Here is a 22,661-nt window from a genome sequence, read left to right as displayed (position 1 = left end):
GCTCTGAGCACCATGGGACTTAACATCTGAGGTCATCAGTCCCCTTCGACTTAGAACTACTTAAATCTAACTAACCTAAGTACATCACACACACCCATGTCCGAGGCAGGATTCGAACCTGTGACCGTAGCGGTCGCACTGTTCCAGACTCAATGTGAAATACAACTAGCTCTTTACTCACACGAGGCGTTGAGTGCTGTTGACAAGGGATTTCGAATTGATTCCGTATTTTTAGATTTCCAGAAGGCTTTTTGACACTGTAAAACTCAAGAGGCTTACAGTGAAATTGCGTGCTTGTGAAATATCGTCTCAGTTATGTGACTGGATCCCTGATTTCCCGACAGAGCGGTCACAGTTCTAAGTAACTGACAGAAAGTCATCGAGTAAAAGAGAGGTGATTTCTGGCGTTTCCCAAGGTAGTGTTACAGACCCTCTGATGTTCCGTATCTATATAAACGATTTAGGGGACAATCTGAACAGACTTCTCATGTTGTTTGCGGCCGATATTGTCATTTATCGTTTACTAATATCATCAGAAGATAAAAAAATAATAATTGCAAAACGATTTAGAAAATATATCTGTGTGGTGCGAAAATTGGCAGTTGACCCTACGTAATGGAACGTCTGAGGTTATCCACATCAGTGGTAAAAGGAATCAAACTTCTGCCACACGATAAATCAGTCCAATCTAAAGGCCGTAAATTCAACTAAATACCTAGGAATTACTATTACGAACTACTTAAATGGTAAAGAACGCATAGAAAATGTTGTGGGGAAGGCAAACCAAAGACTGCTTTTTATTTGCTAAACACTTAGAAAATGTAACAGCTCTACTAAAGAGTCTGCCTACATTACCGTTGTCCGTCCTCTTTTGGAATACTGCTGCAAGTTCTGGGATCCTTAGCAGATAACGAAGTACATAAAATTAAAGGAGTACATCGAAAATGTTCAAAGAAGAGCAGCACGTTTTGTATTATCGCTAAATAGGCGAGAGAGTGTCACTGACATGGTGCAGGATTTGGTGTGGACATCATTAAAGCAAACGCGTTTTTCGTTGCGGCAGAATCATCTCACGAAATTTTAGTCACCGACTTTCTCCTCCGACTGCAACACCAGAATGATTTATAACACATATATTACCAGTGAAATGTTCTCGGTAGTATTAGTCGAATGGTGTCGTTGTCAAACTTGCAGCTGGTTTTCTGGCGTTCCCCTTCGGGCGAAGTGATGGTGTCTGGAGACGATAGGAAAGTCGTTGGACGTTTCTTCTAGACGCTGCCGTTGTCTAACACGCCCGAGCATATTTCATTAGTGAACTCGCCGAGAAACGGCGAGAGCTGCTATACACACAGTTCAAATCCAGTTCTAGTTCATTCGAATAGGATAACAAGACCTCTGAGGTATGTTTCACTTTTCGTTTGCGTTGTCCGAGGCGTCCGGCTGCCACGACAGTGCGAGCGGTGTTTCTGGCACAAACTTCCATCCTTCCTCTTTACAACGAGCCCGATATGGTTGCGCTACGCAGTTTTAGACCGTATTATTCACGTTTGACGGTACTGTGACCTCATACGCAGCATGTATTGTAAAGGCGTTTTACGTCAAAAATTCTATGGGCGTGCATTTAATAGTGATTGACAGAGCGTACGTGTAGATGGAAGTTTTTTTCAGGAAGAAAGGAAAGAGTTTTTAAAATATGTCAAGTAGCTTCCTGGAACGTCCCTAGCATTCTGATAAGGTATGCAACTCATTCTGATCTGCCTTTCAATATCTGATTACAGTACTGCTGCCACACACTGGCTTCCCTGATTTGCCTGCATTGGGACCCATACTACGAGCACTATGACGTTTAATGAGTCCTCTTTGTTGTACCCTCCTGCCGACGCATGGGGAGTAATTCGTTTGCCGTCAGCGCGCCCCCCTTCCCAACCCCCTTCCCCGTACGTCTACCGGGGGAAGCAGCGTCACGTTTTATTGACACGTGGCCTAATGTGGTTGGCTGCGGAAGGGCTGCGAAAAGCGAGCAGACAAAGCGAGCGTGGTTTCACCTGTTGTATGGCCTCCACCACTGTCTGTCCGTAATTAATTGCGCAACCTCTGCAAATAGCATGGACCGCCTTCCTCTCCGCTCCACTACGTATTTTGTTTTTCGTTTCGGCCGTGAGTTATTGTCAAGAAGACTGCTCTATTTCCGCGAGGTCGCTTGCGCCATTGGTTTTCGCGACGGCTTCCTTCTTCAGTATGGCGACCTATCTTTCAGCCTTACTTTACAAACTGCTATACTCTCACTTTTCGAACTGTAATTTTTCTTATTTTTTTCGAAATGTGCATAATGGGCTTTTTTTGTCCGTGCTGTAGTTGAGCCGTCGTTGACATAGTTCGACAACACTTGGTTCGTATCATACTTTTCAGAAAGCGAGGATTTCGCTTCAGTGGCATTCCTAGTAAACGGTTCAGGATTAAGACTGATAACGAAGAAGGTACAACTAACTGCAGTGGTTCTTGTCTCGGTAGCGACCACGTTTAAACGTAAGATTATGAAATCTCTGTTGCGGTTTAATCTAATAATGCTAATCTACTGTTAGCGCCTTCAGTAGTAGTCGAGAGCAGTTCTGATTAACTGATTATATTTAGACAAAACACGGACTAGTCAGAAAAATTTATTTCTCAAATCCAGAAAATAATGTTGTAATAGCAGTTAAATTAACTTTTCTTCAAATCATAGTCCTTATAAGCCTGCAAGTCTTTTTTTTTTTTTTTTCATGCTTTTCAGAATATACGAGGGCTATCCACAAAGTACATTACGTTTTGGAATTAAAAATAAATAAAGTATTGGAAAATTTTTTTATTATATACAGATGAAAGCCATACTTAAATACTACTTTTCTGCATAGTTGCCATTTAAATTAAGACACTTATCGTAGTGGTGGACGAGCTTGGAAATTCCTTCGTCGTAAAATTCGGCCGCCTGCGCCTTCAACCACGTTGTTACCTCTTCTTGAAGCTGTGCGTCGTCATCAAAACGCTGCATAGCCGACCACTTCTTCATTTCTTCATTGCTGGGAATAAGTGGAAGTCGCTCTGTACCAGGTCGGGACTGTACGGCGGATGAGAAAACAACTCCCACTTAAAAGATTCGAGAACTTCACGAGTGGCATTTGCCAGTGTGGGCCCGGGCGTTGTCATGAATCAGCAAGATCTTTGAGCCCAACTTTCCCCTGCGCTTGTTTTGTATTGCTCTTCTGAGGTTGTGCAGAGTTTGGCAATACCTTTCAGAGTTTATTGTAGTGCCTCTTTCCAGGAAATCCACAAAAATCACACCTTTTCTGTCCCAAAAAGACAGTCGCCACGTGGTTGAAGGCGCAGGCGGCCGAATTTTACGACGAAGGAATTTCCAAGCCCGTCCATCGCTACGACAAGTGCCTTAGTTTAAATGGCAACTATGTAGAAAAGTAGTATTTATGTGTGGCTTTCATCTGTATATAATAAAAAAAATTTCCAATACTTTATTTATTTTTAATTCCAAAATGTAATATACTTTGTGGATAGCCCTCGTAAATAGAAAACTACCCTGAACTGTACAACGTAAGTGCACGGCAGAGAGAAAACACGTGAAATAAAGAACATGACATATTAACTGCGAAAGTAATTAATATCTTCCCAACTCTGCAGGCCTTTCATAAACGTACGTTACCAACCAATTCTGGGATAGCTTATGTATAACAGGTAGCGAAGTCAGAATCATTTGGACTGAAAGTACCGCTCCTCGATTAAGTTTCCTATGTCTTCCCTGTATCTCCATAAACTAATACAAAGGTGGCATTTGCTGATTGACTAAAAAAGCTTCAGGAAACAGAGGCATAAAACCAGTGAATGAGTGTGCGTTGTGAGAAAAGAAAAGGATTAACGAGGAACTGACGCAACATGCAGCGAGATTAAAAAAAAACATCAGTAGCTGCTGATGAAACAAGACTAGATAGATTGACGGAATGCATTGGAAACCCGTAAAATGAGGAACAGCTTGTCGGTAGTGTGATAGAAAGAAATTTTGGTGGAGACGAAATTACGGATCAGGCATTGTTTCCTAAGTTGTACTGTGTACTGAAGATTCAGGTAAGACAAAAGGTGCTGATGAAATATTTTCAGGTTCCCTAAAGGGACTGAGCTTTTAAGAATCTGTAAAGATAATGATATTGTTGGCCAAATTCTGTGTAACATTAGATTTTAGAAAAGCGTAATTTTCACTCGCTCGAAGAAAGTTCTAGGAGGTTAATGTTATAATTACCCGGCGATCTCCGGGGCAATTCGTGTCTCAGTACTGTCGTGTACAATAGTGTACAAAAGACTTCAGTAACTGAGTCGTTTATAGAATAGATAAATATACAATGCACTAATCCTCATTTGCACTTAATGATGAGAGGAAAAATTTAGGTAAGCACGTATTCCTCATTTGTGGATTGAGGAAAGGCTTTAAATAATAATCAAAATATCCACGGGTGTGCTGCCGGTCTATAGTGTCCAACGGGCACTTTTAAATAATGTTCAGGAAAAGCTTTAAAGTTGTATTAAACGACTTTTAAGATTGTGAGCAAAATGGCGATGAAATACCTTAAAAATCCAATTTTTATTCATCTACAAATCACCGAGTAACAAGTTCAGATGGTACTTATCGAATATTTTTCACTGTGGTGGATGGGTAGATGGGCACAAAGTTGGGACGATTTTTTTTTCCCCCCATTAGTCTTCTGCCTGGTTTGATGCTGCGGCCCGCAACGAATTCCTCTCTTGTGCCAACCTCTTCATCTCAGAGCAGTACTTGCAACCTACGTCCTCAATTACTTGCTGGATGTATTCCAATCTCTATTTTCCTCTACAGTTTTACCGACTACAGCGACGATATAAATATCATTATTTAAAGCTGCCAAATTAAAGCACTTAACCATACACTCGAAAGGACAGCGGAAGCTTTAGCTACAGTCGTGCTTAGCAATATGAACGAAAGTATACAGAAACTGAATATCATTTCGCTGAGTTTCTAACGACAAACGATCCCCTTAGTAATGTATATTAAATAAAGATAAAAATTTATACCTGTTGTGCTAATACGTGTGCAAAAATTAACCGCCCAGATATGTACAGTAATAAATGGTGCCATTCATTTCTTCCAAAATTCTCTGCTACACTGCCTCTCCGACTGACAAACATCAGCGAATGGGGGGGGGGGGGGGGGGGAACTCTGAGCACTATGGGACTTAACTTCTGAGGTCATCAGTCCCCTAGAACTTAGAACTACTTAAACCTAACTAACCTAAGGATATAAGGATATCACACACATCCATGCCCTAGGCAGGATTCGAACCTGCGACCGTAGCGGTCGCGCGGTTCCAGACTGTGGCGCCTAGAGCCGCTCGGCCACTCTGGCCGGCAGCGAATGGGTCTTCTACTGTTTACGCTACATGTGTAGTTGCACTCCGTCTTCCGGCTCCTCTTGTCCGACAAGTTGTTGCCAAGACCGCTTAAAAAAAAACTACGTATTTATGCTGGTTTAAGGCTAAGCAGATAGTCTTAAATCACAAACTCAAATTGATTTGGATTGCCGCACGGATATCCTGTATATGTGTATCATATGCTGAGTCGAAAATAGGACATTTGTTTCATTGCACCATTAGAATATAAGACACATGTATCAACAATAAATCTAATTATTTGTGTGGGCGCAAATAGTAATGTTACATATGAAATCAGAATATGAATTGAAGCTTCCACATACGGAGACGAATGAAGTGGTAAATATATTTTGCAGTTGCCACATTCGCTTAGCTAAGAAGTGGCATCAGGGAACAATAATCAGTAATGTTGAGTCGTTGCGCAGATAATGAGTTTTAGATGAATGTATTTATCAAATTCTACTAACCTGTGTACAGTGGACTTTACAACGAGGCTGGAGTTTGACGTTGGGGAGAATTTTAATTATAACAAAAATCTCGTTTTATTAGTACTCCTGTGGCCTAGCTGTGTTAATAGTAGCAATATCTTTTGGCGTGAGGTCACAGTTGAGAAACCAAGGCTGGCGCGGTGTCTATCGCCATATCACCAATACCATGTTCGTTTGAATTTATGATTTTGGTCTATTAACATAGACCTTTGTGTCTTCTCTTTGATGGTAGAGGTGTTCCGTTAAGAAGTAGACGCCGCAGTTTTTTTCGCTAGTTATTTCACGCATTCGCTGCCCCTTTTACCATCATGGCCCAGTGTTTACTGTAGACGAGTCAGTTTATGAAGCTGATTTGTTTTTTTAAGATTTCTCAGGAGAGTTCAGCCTCTTTGAACGTGGACCGATCATTGGACGTACCTGTGTAACAAGCACATTAGGGACATTTCAACCCTTCTAAAGCTGCCCAAGTCGACGACTGATGATGTGACTGAGAAATGGAAACGTGAGGAATAACCACAGCTGAACCAAGACGGACAGACCGCATGTTCTGAAGGACAAGACCGTGGAGCATTGCGGAGGGTGGCTGCAAAGAATCACACGAAATCAACGGAAAGAATCATTCGTTGAGTTCCAAAGCGCTTCCAACAGTGCGGCTAGCACATTCGTGGTTGGATTGTTGTGCTCTTATTGTGCTTAAATGCGGTAGGATATGAACACATTCTACAGCACAGTAGAGAAACAGTTCGGAGACGATGATTGTAGCACTGTGACAATACACTCTGTCATAAAGTAGCATCTGTGAGGCAGTGGTTTGTGGAAAATAACATTCTCGAAATGGTCTGGGCTGTCCAGAGTGCTGACCCAGTGGAACATCATTGAGAAGAGCTGAAAAGTCGACTTCGTTCCAGACCTCAGCTTCCAAAATCACTACCATCTGTTGTTTCATCTCTTGAAGAATGAGCTGGCATTCCTCCTCCATACTCAGACAGCTCATTGAAAGCAGAGCTGAAGCCTTCATAATGGCGATGGGTGGACGAACCCGTATTAATCTCCACTAATAGCTGTCCGGGTGTTTTTGATCAGATTGTGTATATGTTGGAGAAATTGATGTGTATGTTGACTCGTTTTCAAACGTGGGCTCTCTAAACTTCATGAAGAAGGTTCTCTAATATGCACAATGTTCTCTGTGATGCTCTCTCACTTATTGTACAATCTTTAGTGCTGAAGGCCTAAAAGCGATCGATACTCATCGTGAGATCTGTGCAATTTACGGAGGAAACATTATGAGTGATGAGTGGGTGAGAGCATTTAAAGATGGCCGCTCAAATTTGGATGATGAACAACGGAGTGGGCGCCCTTCGGTCGTTAATGAAAGTTTGGTGCAAGAAGTGGACAATAAGGCGGTTGCCCATCTGTTGTTGGAATGTCCTCTTTTAACCGCTCTCAGGCGTGCATTTAATCTCCAGGGTGATTTATCATCTCTTTTAGGTGACAATGTCTCTCTGGCAGATCGGGTTTTAAGTTTTATTCGCGCAAGCGGCTTTTATAGGTCCATTTAATTTTATTACATCACCCTCTTTTGTGCTGTATCTTTTACTTTGTTTTGTGTTGTAATTCGACTCCACCCTAATCTTTTACGCTGGAGGTTTTAACGTGTTGCAGAGTGGCTGGCTCATCCTATTATTTTCGTGATCAGCCAGCCACAGTCTTCTGCTGTGCAGTTTTAATTCCTTCTGCCTTTGTTCTCTATGTAGTTTTTGTTGCTGTGCTCCGTTTTCCGTGTTGTCTTACCATTGACCATGGGGCTTTTCTTCCCCCGGAATTTTTATTTTAGTGCTTCGCCTGCCTGGTGGATGGTTTCACTGTGCTCTGTGTGTTTATGAAGCAAGGGACCGATGACCTTTGCAGTTTGGTCCCTTTAATCTTTAAACCAACCAACCAAAACAGACGCTTTACGATTTCCTCCTTGCGGGATGACTTTCCTAATGTTTCTCGTAGTGTTCTGTATGGCACTGTGACCGAACACTTGAATTACCGAAAATTGTGCGCTCGTTGGGTACCGAAAATGTTGACGGATGTGCACAAAACCAAACGTTTAGACAGTGCATTGACTTTCCTCGAGCGGTACCACAACGACGGTGATATTTCTTAAGCCAAATTGTTACGTGCGATGAAACATGGGTGGTCTACGTCACACCAGAATCAAAGCAACAGTCCATGGAAGTTGAGCAAGGGCATCGTTTTGCTGCAAGACAATGCCCGTCCGCATGTGGCGAATCAGACCAAAGATTTCATCACATCTTTTCGATGGAAAACTCTAGATCATTCTCCGTACTGCCCCGATCTTGTGCCCAGTGACTACCATAGGTTCCTGCACTTGAAGAAGGACCTGGGCGGTCAGCTTCTTCAAGACGATGACGAAGTCAAAACAGTGGTGATGCAATGGTTAACAAGTCAGGCGGTAGACTTCTATGAGGAGGGTATTAAAAAACTGGCACAACATTATGACAAGTGCCTCGATATTGACGGAAATTATGTAGAAAAGTGGATTAAGGTACAGGCTTTCATATAAAAAATAAAATTATTATGATATCTTAGCACGTCTTTCTTTAATTTCAGAACGGTACTTACTTAAATAACACGCCTCGTAACTCCTTCCTTAATGCAGTTTGATAAGAGTTCTAGACTGACGAAAAATACAGAAAAATGGCGGAATATGATTTTGTAGGTGCATTTTCCCTTGCATGACTGCAGTATACGCAACTGTGTTGTCTGCAAACAGCCTCATGACACTATAGACGTTATCCGTCAAGTCACATTATTTTGTGAACACTAAGGTACACTGACGCAAGCTTTGCGTCTAACGACATCTCTCCATGAAGTATGACGTAGTGAGTTCTCTTTTCTAGGAAGTTTTCAAACCAATCGCGTATCTGACCTGATATTCCGATTGCATTTGCAGTATTTTGTTTACTAGGAGATAGGCCGGAACGCTGTCGAAGGCTTTCTGAAAGTCAAGAGACACAGCATTCATCCGAATTTCCCTGTCCACTAGTTTCTGGGCCTCAAGCGATCGGGTTTTGGGAAAATCATGTCAAGTTGCACGTTGAAGCTGTTCGAAAGTCACGGACTTCACGGAAAGTCATACAGGGTGATTTTTTCTATCGTGTACAAACCGTAGGGAAGGATCGATGAGAGGATACGGAACGAAAAAGGTCTAATGAACTTATGCCCCGATATGCATGGTTTTCATTCTAGAGACCATTTGTTAAATCATACATTGTTGCGGAGACTGCGATCTACACTCCTGGAAATTGAAATAAGAACACCGTGAATTCGTTGTCCCAGGAAGGGGAAACTTTATTGACACATTCCTGGGGTCAGATACATCACATGATCACACTGACAGAACCACAGGCACATAGACACAGGCAACAGAGCATGCACAATGTCGGCACTAGTACAGTGTATATCCACATTTCTCCCATGGAGACGATCGTAGAGATGCTGGATGTAGTCCTGTGGAACGGCTTGCCATGCCATTTCCACCTGGCGCCTCAGTTGGACCAGCGTTCGTGCTGGACGTGCAGACCGCGTGAGACGACGCTTCATCCAGTCCCAAACATGCTCAATGGGGGACAGATCCGGAGATCTTGCTGGCCAGGGTAGTTGACTTACACCTTCTAGAGCACGTTGGGTGGCACGGGATACATGCAGACGTGCATTGTCCTGTTGGAACAGCAAGTTCCCTTGCCGGTCTAGGAATGGTAGAACGATGGGTTCGATGACGGTTTGGATGTACCGTGCACTATTCAGTGTCCCCTCGACGATCACCAGTGGTGTACGGCCAGTGTAGGAGATCGCTCCCCACACCATGATGCCGGGTGTTGGCCCTGTGTGCCTCGGTCGTATGCAGTCCTGATTGTGGCGCTCACCTGCACGGCACCAAACACGCATACGACCATCATTGGCACCAAGGCAGAAGCGACTCTCATCGCTGAAGACGACACGTCTCCATTCGTCCCTCCATTCACGCCTGTCGCGACACCACTGGAGGCGGGCTGCACGATGTTGGGGCGTGAGCGGAAGACGGCCTAACGGTGTGCGGGACCGTAGCCCAGCTTCATGGAGACGGTTGCGAATGGTCCTCGCCGATACCCCAGGAGCAACAGTGTCCCTAATTTGCTGAGAAGTGGCGGTGCGGTCCCCTACGGCACTGCGTAGGATCCTACGGTCTTGGCGTGCATCCGTGCGTCGCTGCGGTCCGGTCCCAGGTCGACGGGCACGTGCACCTTCCGCCGACCACTGGCGACAACATCGATGTACTGTGGAGACCTCACGCCCCACGTGTTGAGCAATTCGGCGGTACGTCCACCCGGCCTCCCGCATGCCTACTATACGCCCTCGCTCAAAGTCCGTCAACTGCACATACGGTTCACGTCCACGCTGTCGCGGCATGCTACCAGTGTTAAAGACTGCGATGGAGCTCCGTATGCCACGGCAAACTGGCTGACACTGACGGCGGCGGTGCACACATGCTGCGCAGCTAGCGCCATTCGACGGCCAACACCGCGGTTCCTGGTGTGTCCGCTGTGCCGTGCGTGTGATCATTGCTTGTACAGCCCTCTCGCAGTGTCCGGAGCAAGTATGGTGGGTCTGACACATCGGTTTCAATGTGTTCTTTTTTCCATTTCCAGGAGTGTAATACGCGTACAGGTACAGTATGATGTGTGTGTGTGTGTGTTTGTGTGTGTGAAATCTTATGGGACTTATCTGGGTACAGTATGCATGGTTTCCTCCTAGAGGGTGGTGCTGTTCGTAGCGCCCTCTCCTGCCATAGTAATTGGTAATGTTGTGTCCGCTTCACTTCTCTCGCTGAGTGACCTTGTAGTGGAAGTGATACAGCGTAGTACACAATGGTTCCGTATTCGATTCGAGAGCTTGGAGACATTATGTTTACTTTCGGAAAGGCAAATGGCAACGGGTGGTGGGCTGCAAGGTTGTATCTGGAGACCTGTCCCTGCCGACAACAGTCACAGTATTCAGTGTTTGCAACAGTGGTTCCCCGTTTGAGACAGGGTCGTTTCGGGAAGCAGGAAATCATGAAGGACGTACCCGAAATGTTCGGACACCAGACTTGGAGGAAAATGTGATTAACACTGGGGAAGGGGACCGCCGTGTCTGTACCAGGCAGTTGCCCCGCCTGTACAGGGTAAGCCAGACGATCGTGTGGAACACTCTCCATGACAGATGTTATTACGCTTATCACTTACAGCGTGTACAGGGCTTACTAGCGACAGACTTTCCTCATCGGGAACAGTTTTGTCACTGGTTTCTTCATCAGGCAACCACGATTGCCGGCCGCGGTGGTCTAGCGGTTCTGGCGCTGCAGTCCGGAACCGCGGGACTGCTACGGTCGCAGGTTCGAATCCTGCCTCGGGCATGGGTGTGTGTGATGTCCTTAGGTTAGTTAGGTTTAAGTAGTTCTAAGTTCTAGGGGACTTATGACCTAAGATGTTGAGTCCCATAGTGCTCAGAGCCATTTGAACCAACCACGATTCCAGGATTTGTGTCATCTGTCCTATTCACAGATGAGGCGACCTTTACGCGGAGAGGTATCTTCAACTTTCATAAGTGTCCGCCGCTCGTGGTCTCGCGGTAGCGTTCTCGCTTCCCGAGCACGGGGTCCCGGGTTCGATTCCCGGCGGGGTCAGGGATTTTCACCTGCCTCGAGATGACTGGGTGTTTGTGTTGTCCTCATTATTTCATCATCATCCAGGAAAGTGGCGAAATTGGACTGAGCAAAGGTTGGGAAATTGTACGGGCGCCGATAACCACGCAGTTGAGCGCCCCACAAACCAAACATCATCATCATCAACTTTCATAAGTCATTTGTGGGATAGTATACAGCCGCGCGGGATTAGCCGAGCGGTGGAAGGCGCTGCAGTCATGGACTGTGCGGCTGGTCGTGGCGGAGGTTCGAGTTCTCCCTCAGGCATGGGTGTGTGTGTTTGTCCTTCGGATAATTTAGGTTAAGTAGTGTGTAAGCTGGGACTGATGCCTTAGCAGTTAAGTCCCATAAGATTTCACACACATTTGAACATTTTTTTTATAGTATGCAAAACCTCCATGGTATGGTGACAGCATCGGTGCAATCGGAATGTGTGGCCCGGGATAATTGGCGAGCGTATTTTGAGACCAGTCTTCCATCCAAGTCGCTTAACAGGTCGAACCTATCGGCGTTTTTTGCGGGTGACTTTGCTTCCCCTGCTAGAAAAAATTGCCATTGATGATTCTAAGGGTTATGTCGCTGCTGCATAGTGGTGCTCCAGCACGCTTCGCCGTTAACGTGCGGACGTATCTCAGTCGTGTCTTCCCTGGTCGTAGGATTTCAACCAGTGCAATTTCCGGTTACGGGGCCATGTCTGAAGTATCGTTTATGCAGAGCCCTTTCCAGATGTGGAGACACTGGAGCAGGCTATTCATGCTGCCGTTGACACTGTTCGCATAGAGCCTGGCCGATGTGAACGAATGATACAGAACATGCTACGGCGCGTGCACGCATGCGCTGAGGCACATTGGAAACCATGTTGAACACATATTATATCTGTGGTACAGCGCGTGTTAGACCGAAGTAAGATTGAGTAAGTGGTCTGTAGCATGGAAACCCACGCATTTTCGGACGTAAGTTCGTTAGACCTTTTTTGTTCCGTATCATCTTATCCAACAATCCGTAGAGTTTGTACACGGTGGAAAAAAATCACCCTGTATATTTATAAAGAACAGCCTGGGGAATGCCAGACGACGCGGCATTTGATACCGATCCTTCTGTGGCAAACAAGGATTGTCCCCATTCCTTTTGTTCATAAAGAAGTACCTCCCGCAAAGAAGCGCCACGTTTCGGAACGATCTGTGAAGTTCCCGAGATTTCTGAGCGCAGCCGCGCGCAACCCCTGGAGCTTTACGTGGTAGCCGGCAGAGGGCAGAGCCGGCGCAGCACTCTCGTAAATTAGGCGTCGGCCGTCGGCAGGTCGTAGCTGTGGGCCGCGCACCGGTAAAGAGGACGGGCGCCGTCCTTTAGGCTTGCGCGATGACACGCAGGCGGCGGCGCGCCACTCAGATGCACTCCCGCCACTGAAATAGCGGCCGTAAACCCTACTTATGACGGCTGCCGACGGTAAATATTTACTCCCGATGATGACGATGCGCCATTGTAAATTCCGGGGGAACCCACGCGGTCGACGTTTATTGAAGTGACGTACGGGAGGAGCTAACCTGACCGAGCTGTCTCGCCCACAGATTGCTAAGTGGAAGTATTACAAATTAATGTTTACCCAATTCAGCAGGTCACTGTACTCTGTGTAACAGGAAACCAGTAAACGGCCTGGCAGAAATATGCGTAGATACTGTCGTGCCCACTCACACTAACATATGCCGATTGTACGGTACGGTAATTTTGGACATTTGGTCCACTGCGTAAATGACGTAGTAAATGCTAGGATAAGCGGTAGTATTGGTAGAGAACGCAACATAGATGAACATGTAAGAGAGAAAATGGTAGCCAACGACTTCTTCAAATGGCTCTGAGCACTATGGGTCTAAACATCTGAGGTCATCAGTCCCCTAGAACTTAGAACTACTTAAACCTAACTAACCTAAGGACATCACACACATCCACGCCCGAGACAGGATTCGAACCTGCGACCGTAGCGGTCGCGCGGCTCCAGACTGAAGCGCCTAGAACCGCTCGGTCACAACGGCCGGCAGCCAACGACTTCTCTTTGTTTTTTCGTATGTATGTATGTTTGTTTGTTTGTTTTGTACATAATTAGAACCGTTGTTAGCCCATTGTGTGTTTTATATCCTTACAGAATATAAATTGCCTCTTATAAGTAATAAAACTTAGTAGATCGCGTACATTCCGCTCTTTTATGTATCCAAAATAATTACTTTTGATGCAAGCACAGTTTACACGCACAAACATAAAAAAGATGTATAATTATTCTTGTCCTTTTGTATTCAATAGGATATTATTCATCATGATCAGAGACGAGAGTTCCCTGTTATAGATAAATGCAAAAGTTGTTTATGAATATCAGAAACATGTTTTATGTAAGTTCTTTTTATTTTACCTTTTTGTTGAGGAAACTGCGTTTTCTAGTGCTGTATGATGAATCTGCGTTGTTTTATTTATTTTTACTACAACATCCCTCTGTTTCACGTAACGAACCAACAATTCTCGAATAAAATCTGAATTAAACACTGATAATTTCAGTTCTGCTATAAATATTGTTTATTCTTATATAAGAGACAGGAGGATAACAGTGCAGAACAAAAATGTTCCGTAGATTATCCAGCCCTTTATATATCCTCACTCCATTTCTACTCGCTTCACTACTTCCGGTTTATAGGGGAATTTAGTAAGACACTGATTGCATATGTAAAGAAAGTGTTCGTTATGAGGTAACCCCTGCTAGGTATCCAACACACCGAGTGTTCGGGTAATGCAGGTACGACCTTAAAGGACCAAAGCTACTATTTAGGAAAACTACCGTAGCCTACCCTTACCTGTGGTAGTCTGTAGTACTTTTACAACTCTGGGTGCCTCTATTGCCCATGTACGTGATACACCACGACACGCTCAGACAAGGACTCCTGTTCAGCAATGGCATGAATTTCTGCAACACAGTTGGCGAAAGGGCACATTTCGGGTAATTCAGACAAGATTGGTAAAATTGTTCGTCTGTTTAGACAGGAAAAAACATACGTAACTATGGACTCCACTGTCCATAGTCTATAGTGATGTGTTAGGTTGCATTAAACGTTGTTATTTTCTAATGACAATGGATAACCATTAATCATCTAGCCCAATAGATATAGTTTCTTGTGGCTCAGTTTCCGGCTGAATGAAAAATTCCGTAGTCCGGCAGGGGTTTCTAGGCACACTCTTTACCACTAGGTCAACAGGTCCCAACTATTCTGATATTCACAGTTCACACTAATTGCGTGGTACCCTCTTCATGTTCACGAGGGTGCGATATAAGCTTAAAGGCGTGGATGGCTATAGTCTCCACGGCACGATGACGATGCGAATGTGCAGCCGCTCGTGAAATATTGTCATTTAAAGTGCACAATTCAAATGTTCAAATGTGTGTGAATTCTTAAGGGACCAAACTGCTGAGGTCATCGGTCCCTAGACTTAACACTACTTAAACTAACTTATGCTAAGAACAACACACACACACACACACACACACACACACACACACACACACACACATACCCGAGGGAGGACTCGAACCTCCGGCGGGAGGGGCCGCGCAGTATGTGATATGGCAAACCGCACGGCCACTCCGCGCGGCTAAAGTTCACAGTGCCTTGGATTAATTTTTCTTACTGAATCATCAAGTTTCCACGTGCTCTCGTCTCCCGCAAACCGACCCGATGTTGTTGTTGTTGTTGTTGTTGTTGTGGTGGTCTTCAGTCCTGAGACTGGTTTGATGCAGCTCTCCATGGTACTCTGTCCTGTGCAAGTTTCTTCATCTCCCAGTACTTACTGCAACCTACATCCTTCTGAATCTGCTTAGTGTATTCATCTCTTGGTCTCCCTCTACGATTTTTACCCTCTACGCTGCCCTCCAATGCTAAATTTGTGATCCCTTGATGCCTCAGAACATGTCCTACCAACCGGTCCCTTCTTCTTGTCAAGTTGTGCCACAAACTCCTCTTCTCCCCTATTCTGTTCAATACCTCCTCATTAGTTACGTGATCTACACATCTAATCTTCAGCATTCTTCTGTAGCACTACATTTCGAAAGCTTCTATTCTCTTCTTGTCCAAACTATTTATCGTCCAGGTTTCACTTCCATACATGGATACACTCCATACAAATACTTTCAGAAATGACTTTCTGACACTTAAATCTATACTCGATATTAACAAATTTCTCTTCTTCAGAAACGCTGTCCTTGCCATTGCCAGTCTACATTTTATATCCTCTCTACTTCGACCATCATCAGTTATTTTGCTCCCCAAATAGCAAAACTCCTTTACTACTTTACGTGTCTCATTTCCTAATCTAATTCCCCCGGCATCACCCGACTTAATTCGACTACATTCCATGATCCTCGTTTTGTTTTTGTTGATTTTCATCTTATACCCTCCTTTCAAGACACTGTCCATTCCGTTCAACTGATGTTACAAGACCTTTGCTGTCTCTGACAGAATTACAATGTCATCGGCGAACTTCAAGGTTTTTATTTCTTCTCCATGGATTTTAATACTTACTCCGTATTTTTCTATCGTTTCCTTTACTGCTTGCTCAATATACAGATTGAATAACATCGGGGAGAGGCTACAACCCTGTCTCACTGCCTTCGCAACCGCTGCTTCCCTTTCATGTCCCTTGACTCTTATAACTGCCATCTGGTTTCTGTACATATTGTAAATAGCCTTTCGCTCCCTGTGTTTTACCCCTGCCACCTTTAGAATTTGAAAGAGAGTATTCCAGTCAACATTTTCAAAAGCTTTCTCTAAGTCTACAAATGCTAGAAACGTAGGTTTGCCTTTCCGTAATTTTTCTTCTAAGATAAGGCGGAAGGTCAGTATTGCCTCACGTGTTCCAACATTTCTACGGAATCCAAACTGATCTTCCCCGAGGTCGACTTCTACAAGTTTTTCCATTCGTCTGTAAAGAATTCGCGTTAGTATTTTGTAGCTGTGACGTATTAAACTGATAGTTCGGTAATTTTCACATCTGTCAACACCTGCTTTCTTTGGGATTGGAATTATTATATTCTTCTTGATGTTAGCGATTATTAATCTCCACCAAACGTATTTGAGTCAATAATATTTATGTAATTGTTCACGCACTTATTTCAGACGGAGCACACATAACCGATGTCTCAATATGAAGTCCTCTAGGATGATTCAGACCGTCAGGAAGCGGTTTTTCCGTTCACGAAGCACTGGCCGGCAATACGTCCGGTCGCGCACATACCTCAACCTTTACTACACTATAATCTTGACTGCTACTTGCAACAGTTACATCTGCGCTACCATAGGAAACAAGGTATCGGTATGCGGAGAGCGGTCAGCGAAGTGACTATACCCGTACAAAGTGATTGAATTCCTTTCTAACTTCTCAGCTTTTCAAAAAAGCAGAGTTTTAAACTTTTTAGTGGCGAGTAATGCGGGGAGGCAAATTTGTGTATACCATCACTGGTCGGGGGGACAGAATGGGGTGGTTGCTATTCTTCGTGGTGAACCTTAAATATTGGCAGTATTTCGGTGTAAAGTACGTCATTGCTGTTTGTTTTTGTAGAATTATATTGTGTTTGGTAAAACACACTGCTTGGCAATCAATCAAATTTAAACATTGGGTTCGTAAGTTAGAGGAATATAATTGAAATACATCGTAATTACTTTTTTTAACAGAAAAGAGCTAAGTCTCAAAAACAAGTTAGCTTTTCTGCAGTGTTGTAGAGAACCCAGAGCCAGCCTTTCTGGCCGAGCGGTTCTAGGCGCTTCAGTCCGGAACCGCGCTGCTGCTACGGTCGCAGTTTCGAATCCTGCCTCGGGCATGGATGTGTGTGATGTCCTTAGGTTTGTTAGGTTTAAATAGTTCTAAGCCTAGGGAACTGATGACCTCAGATGTTAAGTCCTATAGTGCTTGGAGCCATTTGAGCAGAGAACCCAGAAGAAAATTTCAGCACTTCTGAAGTTTTGAATCTGCGCACCATAATATATATATATATATATATATATATATATATATATATATATATATATATATATATATATATATATATATATATAACTTAAAAGAGCTCAGTCTAAGAAACAAGTTAGCTTTTCTGCAATCTTTCAGAAGGCTCAGAAGAAAATTTCAGCTGAACTATTAGTGGCAGATGCCAGTTCGACATGTTCCACACCCTCGAAACGTCAGATATCTGCGATAATCCTAAAGATAGTGATTCCAGTGAAATTGCACCAAATTCTTGCTAACGATTTTTATTCTTGTCCTTGATCTTTTCAAGTCAGTGGTGCTTACTTTATTTCGTAACTGGCGTACAAAAAGCATGCATGTATCTTGAACTTTTCTAAAACCTTGAGTCTTAAACTGATTTAGTAGCAGTACGGTATCCAACTTTTATTCAATTTTGGTTTACAGAAAAATTAATACATAGCTTTAATTTTTTAATACTGTGTCAATTATGGGTTTTTCGTACATATCTTTTTTTTTTAACCAGGTTTTTAAAAAGGTCCTTGATAACCCGGCTGTTTGGTAGTCCAGCATTGATAGGTCCCGAGCATGTCGCATTATTAAGGCGCTACTGTTTTTAGGCTGCAGCTGTTGCACCTTTTTGTCGTTGTGTTTTTGTGGCGCCACTGACACTGGACCTTGTTTTGTGTTGCAGGGTTCCCGTTCGCCAGCATCCGCACAGGTTACCCAACGGTGCTGCCCGGACAATACGGGTAAGTGTGAGTGCTCGGCAGGCAAGCTGTCTGCCAGGTAAGTCCGCCATTCACGTTCCCCTCTCCTTCCGAAAACTGTAGTACTTACCGCGTGTCATCGCGCTCTGCTACCACTCGCCACGCTGTCGCTGCTGGGCCATTTCATTCATGTCTGATATGAACCATACCAACGAGGCAAATTGCAGTGCAGGTACAGGCACGGGTGCCTGAATATACTTTCCTCGTAATAAGTTAACGTAGTATTTGATCGTCAATTTACAACGCGACACCAGCTTCGGTGTGTTACTCGTGGACAACTGAAATTGAAATCTCCCGTTGTAGCATTTTGCTCAATTTTCATACTGTCACGATTGCATCTTTTTGCGGTTTCCGCACGGGAGCGAAGTTTGTTAGTGACTCGTATGAACGAGAGTGAACATACCGGGGGTAGTCTGTCACCTCAAAGCAATCAGATTGCGGCCCTGAAACTTGATGTTATTCCTTTCTTCTTCTTCTTGTCTCTCTCTTAGCCTCTTGATCCGAGAGTAGTACTCTCTCTCTCTCTCTCTCTTTTAACCTCTTGATCCGAAAGTAGTACTTGCACCCTACGACCTCAATTAGTTGCTCCCCGTATTCCAATCCAATCTCTGTCTTCCCTTACACTTCTTATCCTCTACAGCTCCCTCCAGTACAAGTGAAGTTAATCTCAGACGTCGTATCACATGTCCTATCCCCCTGCCACTTCTTCTTGTCAGTATTCTCCTCGTCATTCCGTATCCATCAGTCCATCTCATTTTCAACATTCTCCTGTAGCACCACGTCCCAAATGCTTCGATTCTCTTCTTTTCCGCGACCAGAACATTTTGATTATTAGTGAAAAGACGCACCCCTAGACCGCGGATGTTACTTTCTACATATCACCCGCAAGGGAGACACATTTTTCCCAATTCCGGCGGAAACCTTGGTTATAGAAGTGTAGCTTTCAGCTGTTAGGAACGTTCCATCCTGAAAATCACCACGTCGCCGTTGACCGTCACGCAATGGTTTTTGCATCATCGAAGAAAGACGAAGTTGTCACATTTCACTGAGTGTTATGATACTATGTCAGGAGAAACTAGGGGTGTGGGGGTGAGGGTTTACTCATATTTAGTAATCCAAACAATCGCCATGTGTGATCGGCTTTTTGAATAGTTGTGAGCAGTCGCGGAATCTGGCGGACGGCGATCTCAGTTACGTCCAAAATGCCGTACAACTGATCCATAAAATTTTCACTTTTTCTGCTGTCGCACAGCAGTAGATATTGGTTCGACATATCATATGTATATTACTTCTCAAGTCAACATCCATTTTTTTCAACACACACTAATCGTACAGTGATGAATCAGTTATCATTAGAAATTTTTTTAAGCCTTTCTTACAACGCATACAGATTTTCCGTCAAAACATACTAATTGTTAACATAAAAGAGACTTAACTGTCATATGCAAAAGGACATCATGGATGCCCAGCTAGGGTACCTACATTTTACGGAACTAACTTTTTAATCACGAATAAGAAACTCCCTTTTCATATTATCTTATTACAAATGCTATTTTATTTGTTTCAAAGTACTTATTAACTTTATAATTTGTTCACGCCCATCGGACAAGTTGCCCTTTCTAAACGAATATACTTTGCAAAACGACAAACAGTAGTTTGAATTGTGATTTACCTGCTGGTCCTACGGCCTAACGTGCTTACTGCATTTGAATTTTTTTCAAAATTAACTGCTTGGAAATGTATATACAAGGATATATCATAAATTCGTGATTATTATTTCACATCGTTCTTTTCATTTAAAATTTTTTTTCTTCATTCCCAGAACATCCATTTCCCCAGCGACTACTCTTAATCCAAACACTGTGTCATTATTTAAAACCATAGAAGTGCGAAAGTTTCGCTCAGATCCCATGGTCGAAAACAAACAAGAAATCTTTGGCACATTTTATCCTTTTCAAAGTTTTCCTTGTGGAAGTGAAAGAAATTTTGTATTCTCCCTCGGATTTGGTGAAATGGGTACTAGTTCTTTTCAAAATTGTCGCTTGACAAATGCATAGCGGTGCGTGCATGATAGTCTCTTTGCCAGAAGACGGGTGTGCTGTGAACACGAGCGCTTTCTTATCGGGTGCTCCGTGGGTATGCAGATCAAACTGATGTTGAATCTATCACTCTGTATCCAATTGTGGATTACCCCCATGAAAGCTTTAGGCTGCTCGAAAAATCAGCTGCCGCGTATAGCCGTAAACGTTATTTGATATGCTCCTTAACTGGTCAGGCTCCTTGCCTGTTGCTTATGTTTGGAGGACGTTGGCATTTTGATTGAATAATGCACTTAAATGGTTGCTGAATGATAGAAAAACTTGCATACCAATGTGTGAAGCGCGTGGAACAAGGTAGGAAAACTAAGAAATGAACTCCTCGTCCCTCAATACATCGCTATTCTTGAATCGCCATTGAGGTGGTTACCGGCAAGTCGGGATGTACCGAACTGCGACCGCTGGTAACTGTTACTGGAATGAGACGATGTGATGAGATTGCGAATTCCGGATCTCATCATCCTCCTGAATACTTGCCGTGTATGCGCGTAAGTTCAAAGTGAAGATTTGGCAGAGGGCCGAAGTCAAGAAAAACACGTGCGAGCGCAGATTTCAGTGGCCTCACCAAGTAGAAGTTCGAATCAAAATACCCATACGAATCCGAATACAACCCTCAGTGCCTCTCTTAACTTTTGGTCACCTTCGTTCAGACTTCGGAAAGGCAACCCGCACTATCTTATCTAGCCAATCCCGGAAAGGCCTTAAGTGCTCTTCTAATCAGGGATCTCGAACTCCGTTCCCTGCATCTACAACTACATGGATACTCTGCAAATCACATTCAAGTGCCTGGCAGAGGGTTCATCGAACCACCTTCACAATTCTCTATTATTCCAATCTCGTATAGCACGCGGAAAGAACGAACACCTATATCTTTCCGTACGAGCTCTGATTTCCCTTATTTTATCGTGGTGATCGATCCTCCTTATGTAGGTCGGTGTCAACAAAATATTTTCGCATTCGGAGGAGAAAGTTGATGACTGGAATTTCGTGAGAAGATTCCGTCGCAACGAAAAACGCCTTTCTTTTGATGATTTACAGCCCAAATCTTGTATAATTTCTGTGACACTCTCTCCCATGTTTGGCGATAATACAAAACGTGCTGCCTTTCTTTGAACTTTTTCGATGTACTCCGTCAGTCCTATCTGGTAAGGATCCAACACCGCGCAGCAGTATTCAAAAAGAGGACGGACAGCGTAGTGTAGGCAGTCTCCTTAGTAGGTCTGGTACATTTTCTAAGTGTCCTGCCAATAAAACGCAGTTTTGGTTAGGCTTCCGCACAACATTTTCTATGTGTTCCTTCCCATTTAAGTTGTTCGTAATTGTAATACCTAAGTATTTAGTTGAATTTACGGCTTGTAGTTTAGACAGATTTATCGTGTAACTCAAGTTCGAGTTCCTTTTATCACTCACGTGGATTACCTCACACTTTTCGTTATTTAAGGCCAACTGCCACATTTCGCACCATTCCGATATTTCTTCTAAATCGTTTTGCAATTTGTTTTGATCTTCTGATGACTTTATTAGTCGATAAACGACAGCGTCATCTGCAAACAACCGAAGACGGCTGCTCAGATCGTCTCCCAAATAGTTTATATAGATAAGGAATAGCAAAGGGCCTATAACACTACTTCGGGGAACGCCAGAAATCACTTGTTTTACTCGATGACTTTCCCTCAATTACTACGAACTGTGACCTCTGTGACAGGAAATCACAAATCCAGTCACACAACTGAGACGATATTCCATAAGCACGCAATTTCACTACGAGCCTCTCGTGTGGTACAGTGTCAAAAGCCTTCCGGAAATCCAGGAATACGGAATCGATCTGAAATCCCTTGTCAATAGCACTCAACAGTTCATGTGAATAAAGAGCTAGTTGTGTTTCAAATGGTTCAAATGGCTCTGAGCACTATGAGACTTAACTTCTGAAGTCATCAGTCCGCTAGAGCTTAGAACTACTTAAACCTAACTAACCTAAGGACATCACACACATCCATGCCCGAGGCAGGATTCGAACCTGCGACCGTAGCGGTCGCCCGCCTTCAGACTGTAGCGCCTAGAACCGCACGGCCACTCCGGCCGGATTTAGTTGTGTTTCACACTAACGATGTTTTATAAACCCATGTTGACTGTGTGTC

General features: G+C 43.8%; 1 protein-coding gene across 1 annotated transcript in view; it reads left to right on the top strand.

Annotated features, from left to right (window-relative positions):
* LOC126089946 (RNA-binding protein 24-B-like) overlaps positions 1-22,661 on the top strand; it is a 338,376-nt gene that overhangs the window by 212,668 nt on the left and 103,047 nt on the right. The window contains exon 3 of the mRNA XM_049906949.1: positions 18,352-18,409. Coding sequence (XP_049762906.1) covers positions 18,352-18,409 — 58 coding nt within the window. The remainder of the gene's footprint in view (positions 1-18,351; positions 18,410-22,661) is intronic.

Source organism: Schistocerca cancellata, chromosome 1 (genome assembly GCF_023864275.1).
Source record: "Schistocerca cancellata isolate TAMUIC-IGC-003103 chromosome 1, iqSchCanc2.1, whole genome shotgun sequence".
Taxonomy (NCBI): Eukaryota; Metazoa; Arthropoda; class Insecta; order Orthoptera; family Acrididae; genus Schistocerca; species Schistocerca cancellata.
Note: the sequence above shows the minus strand (reverse complement) of the source record. Positions and strands in the feature narration are given on the sequence as shown.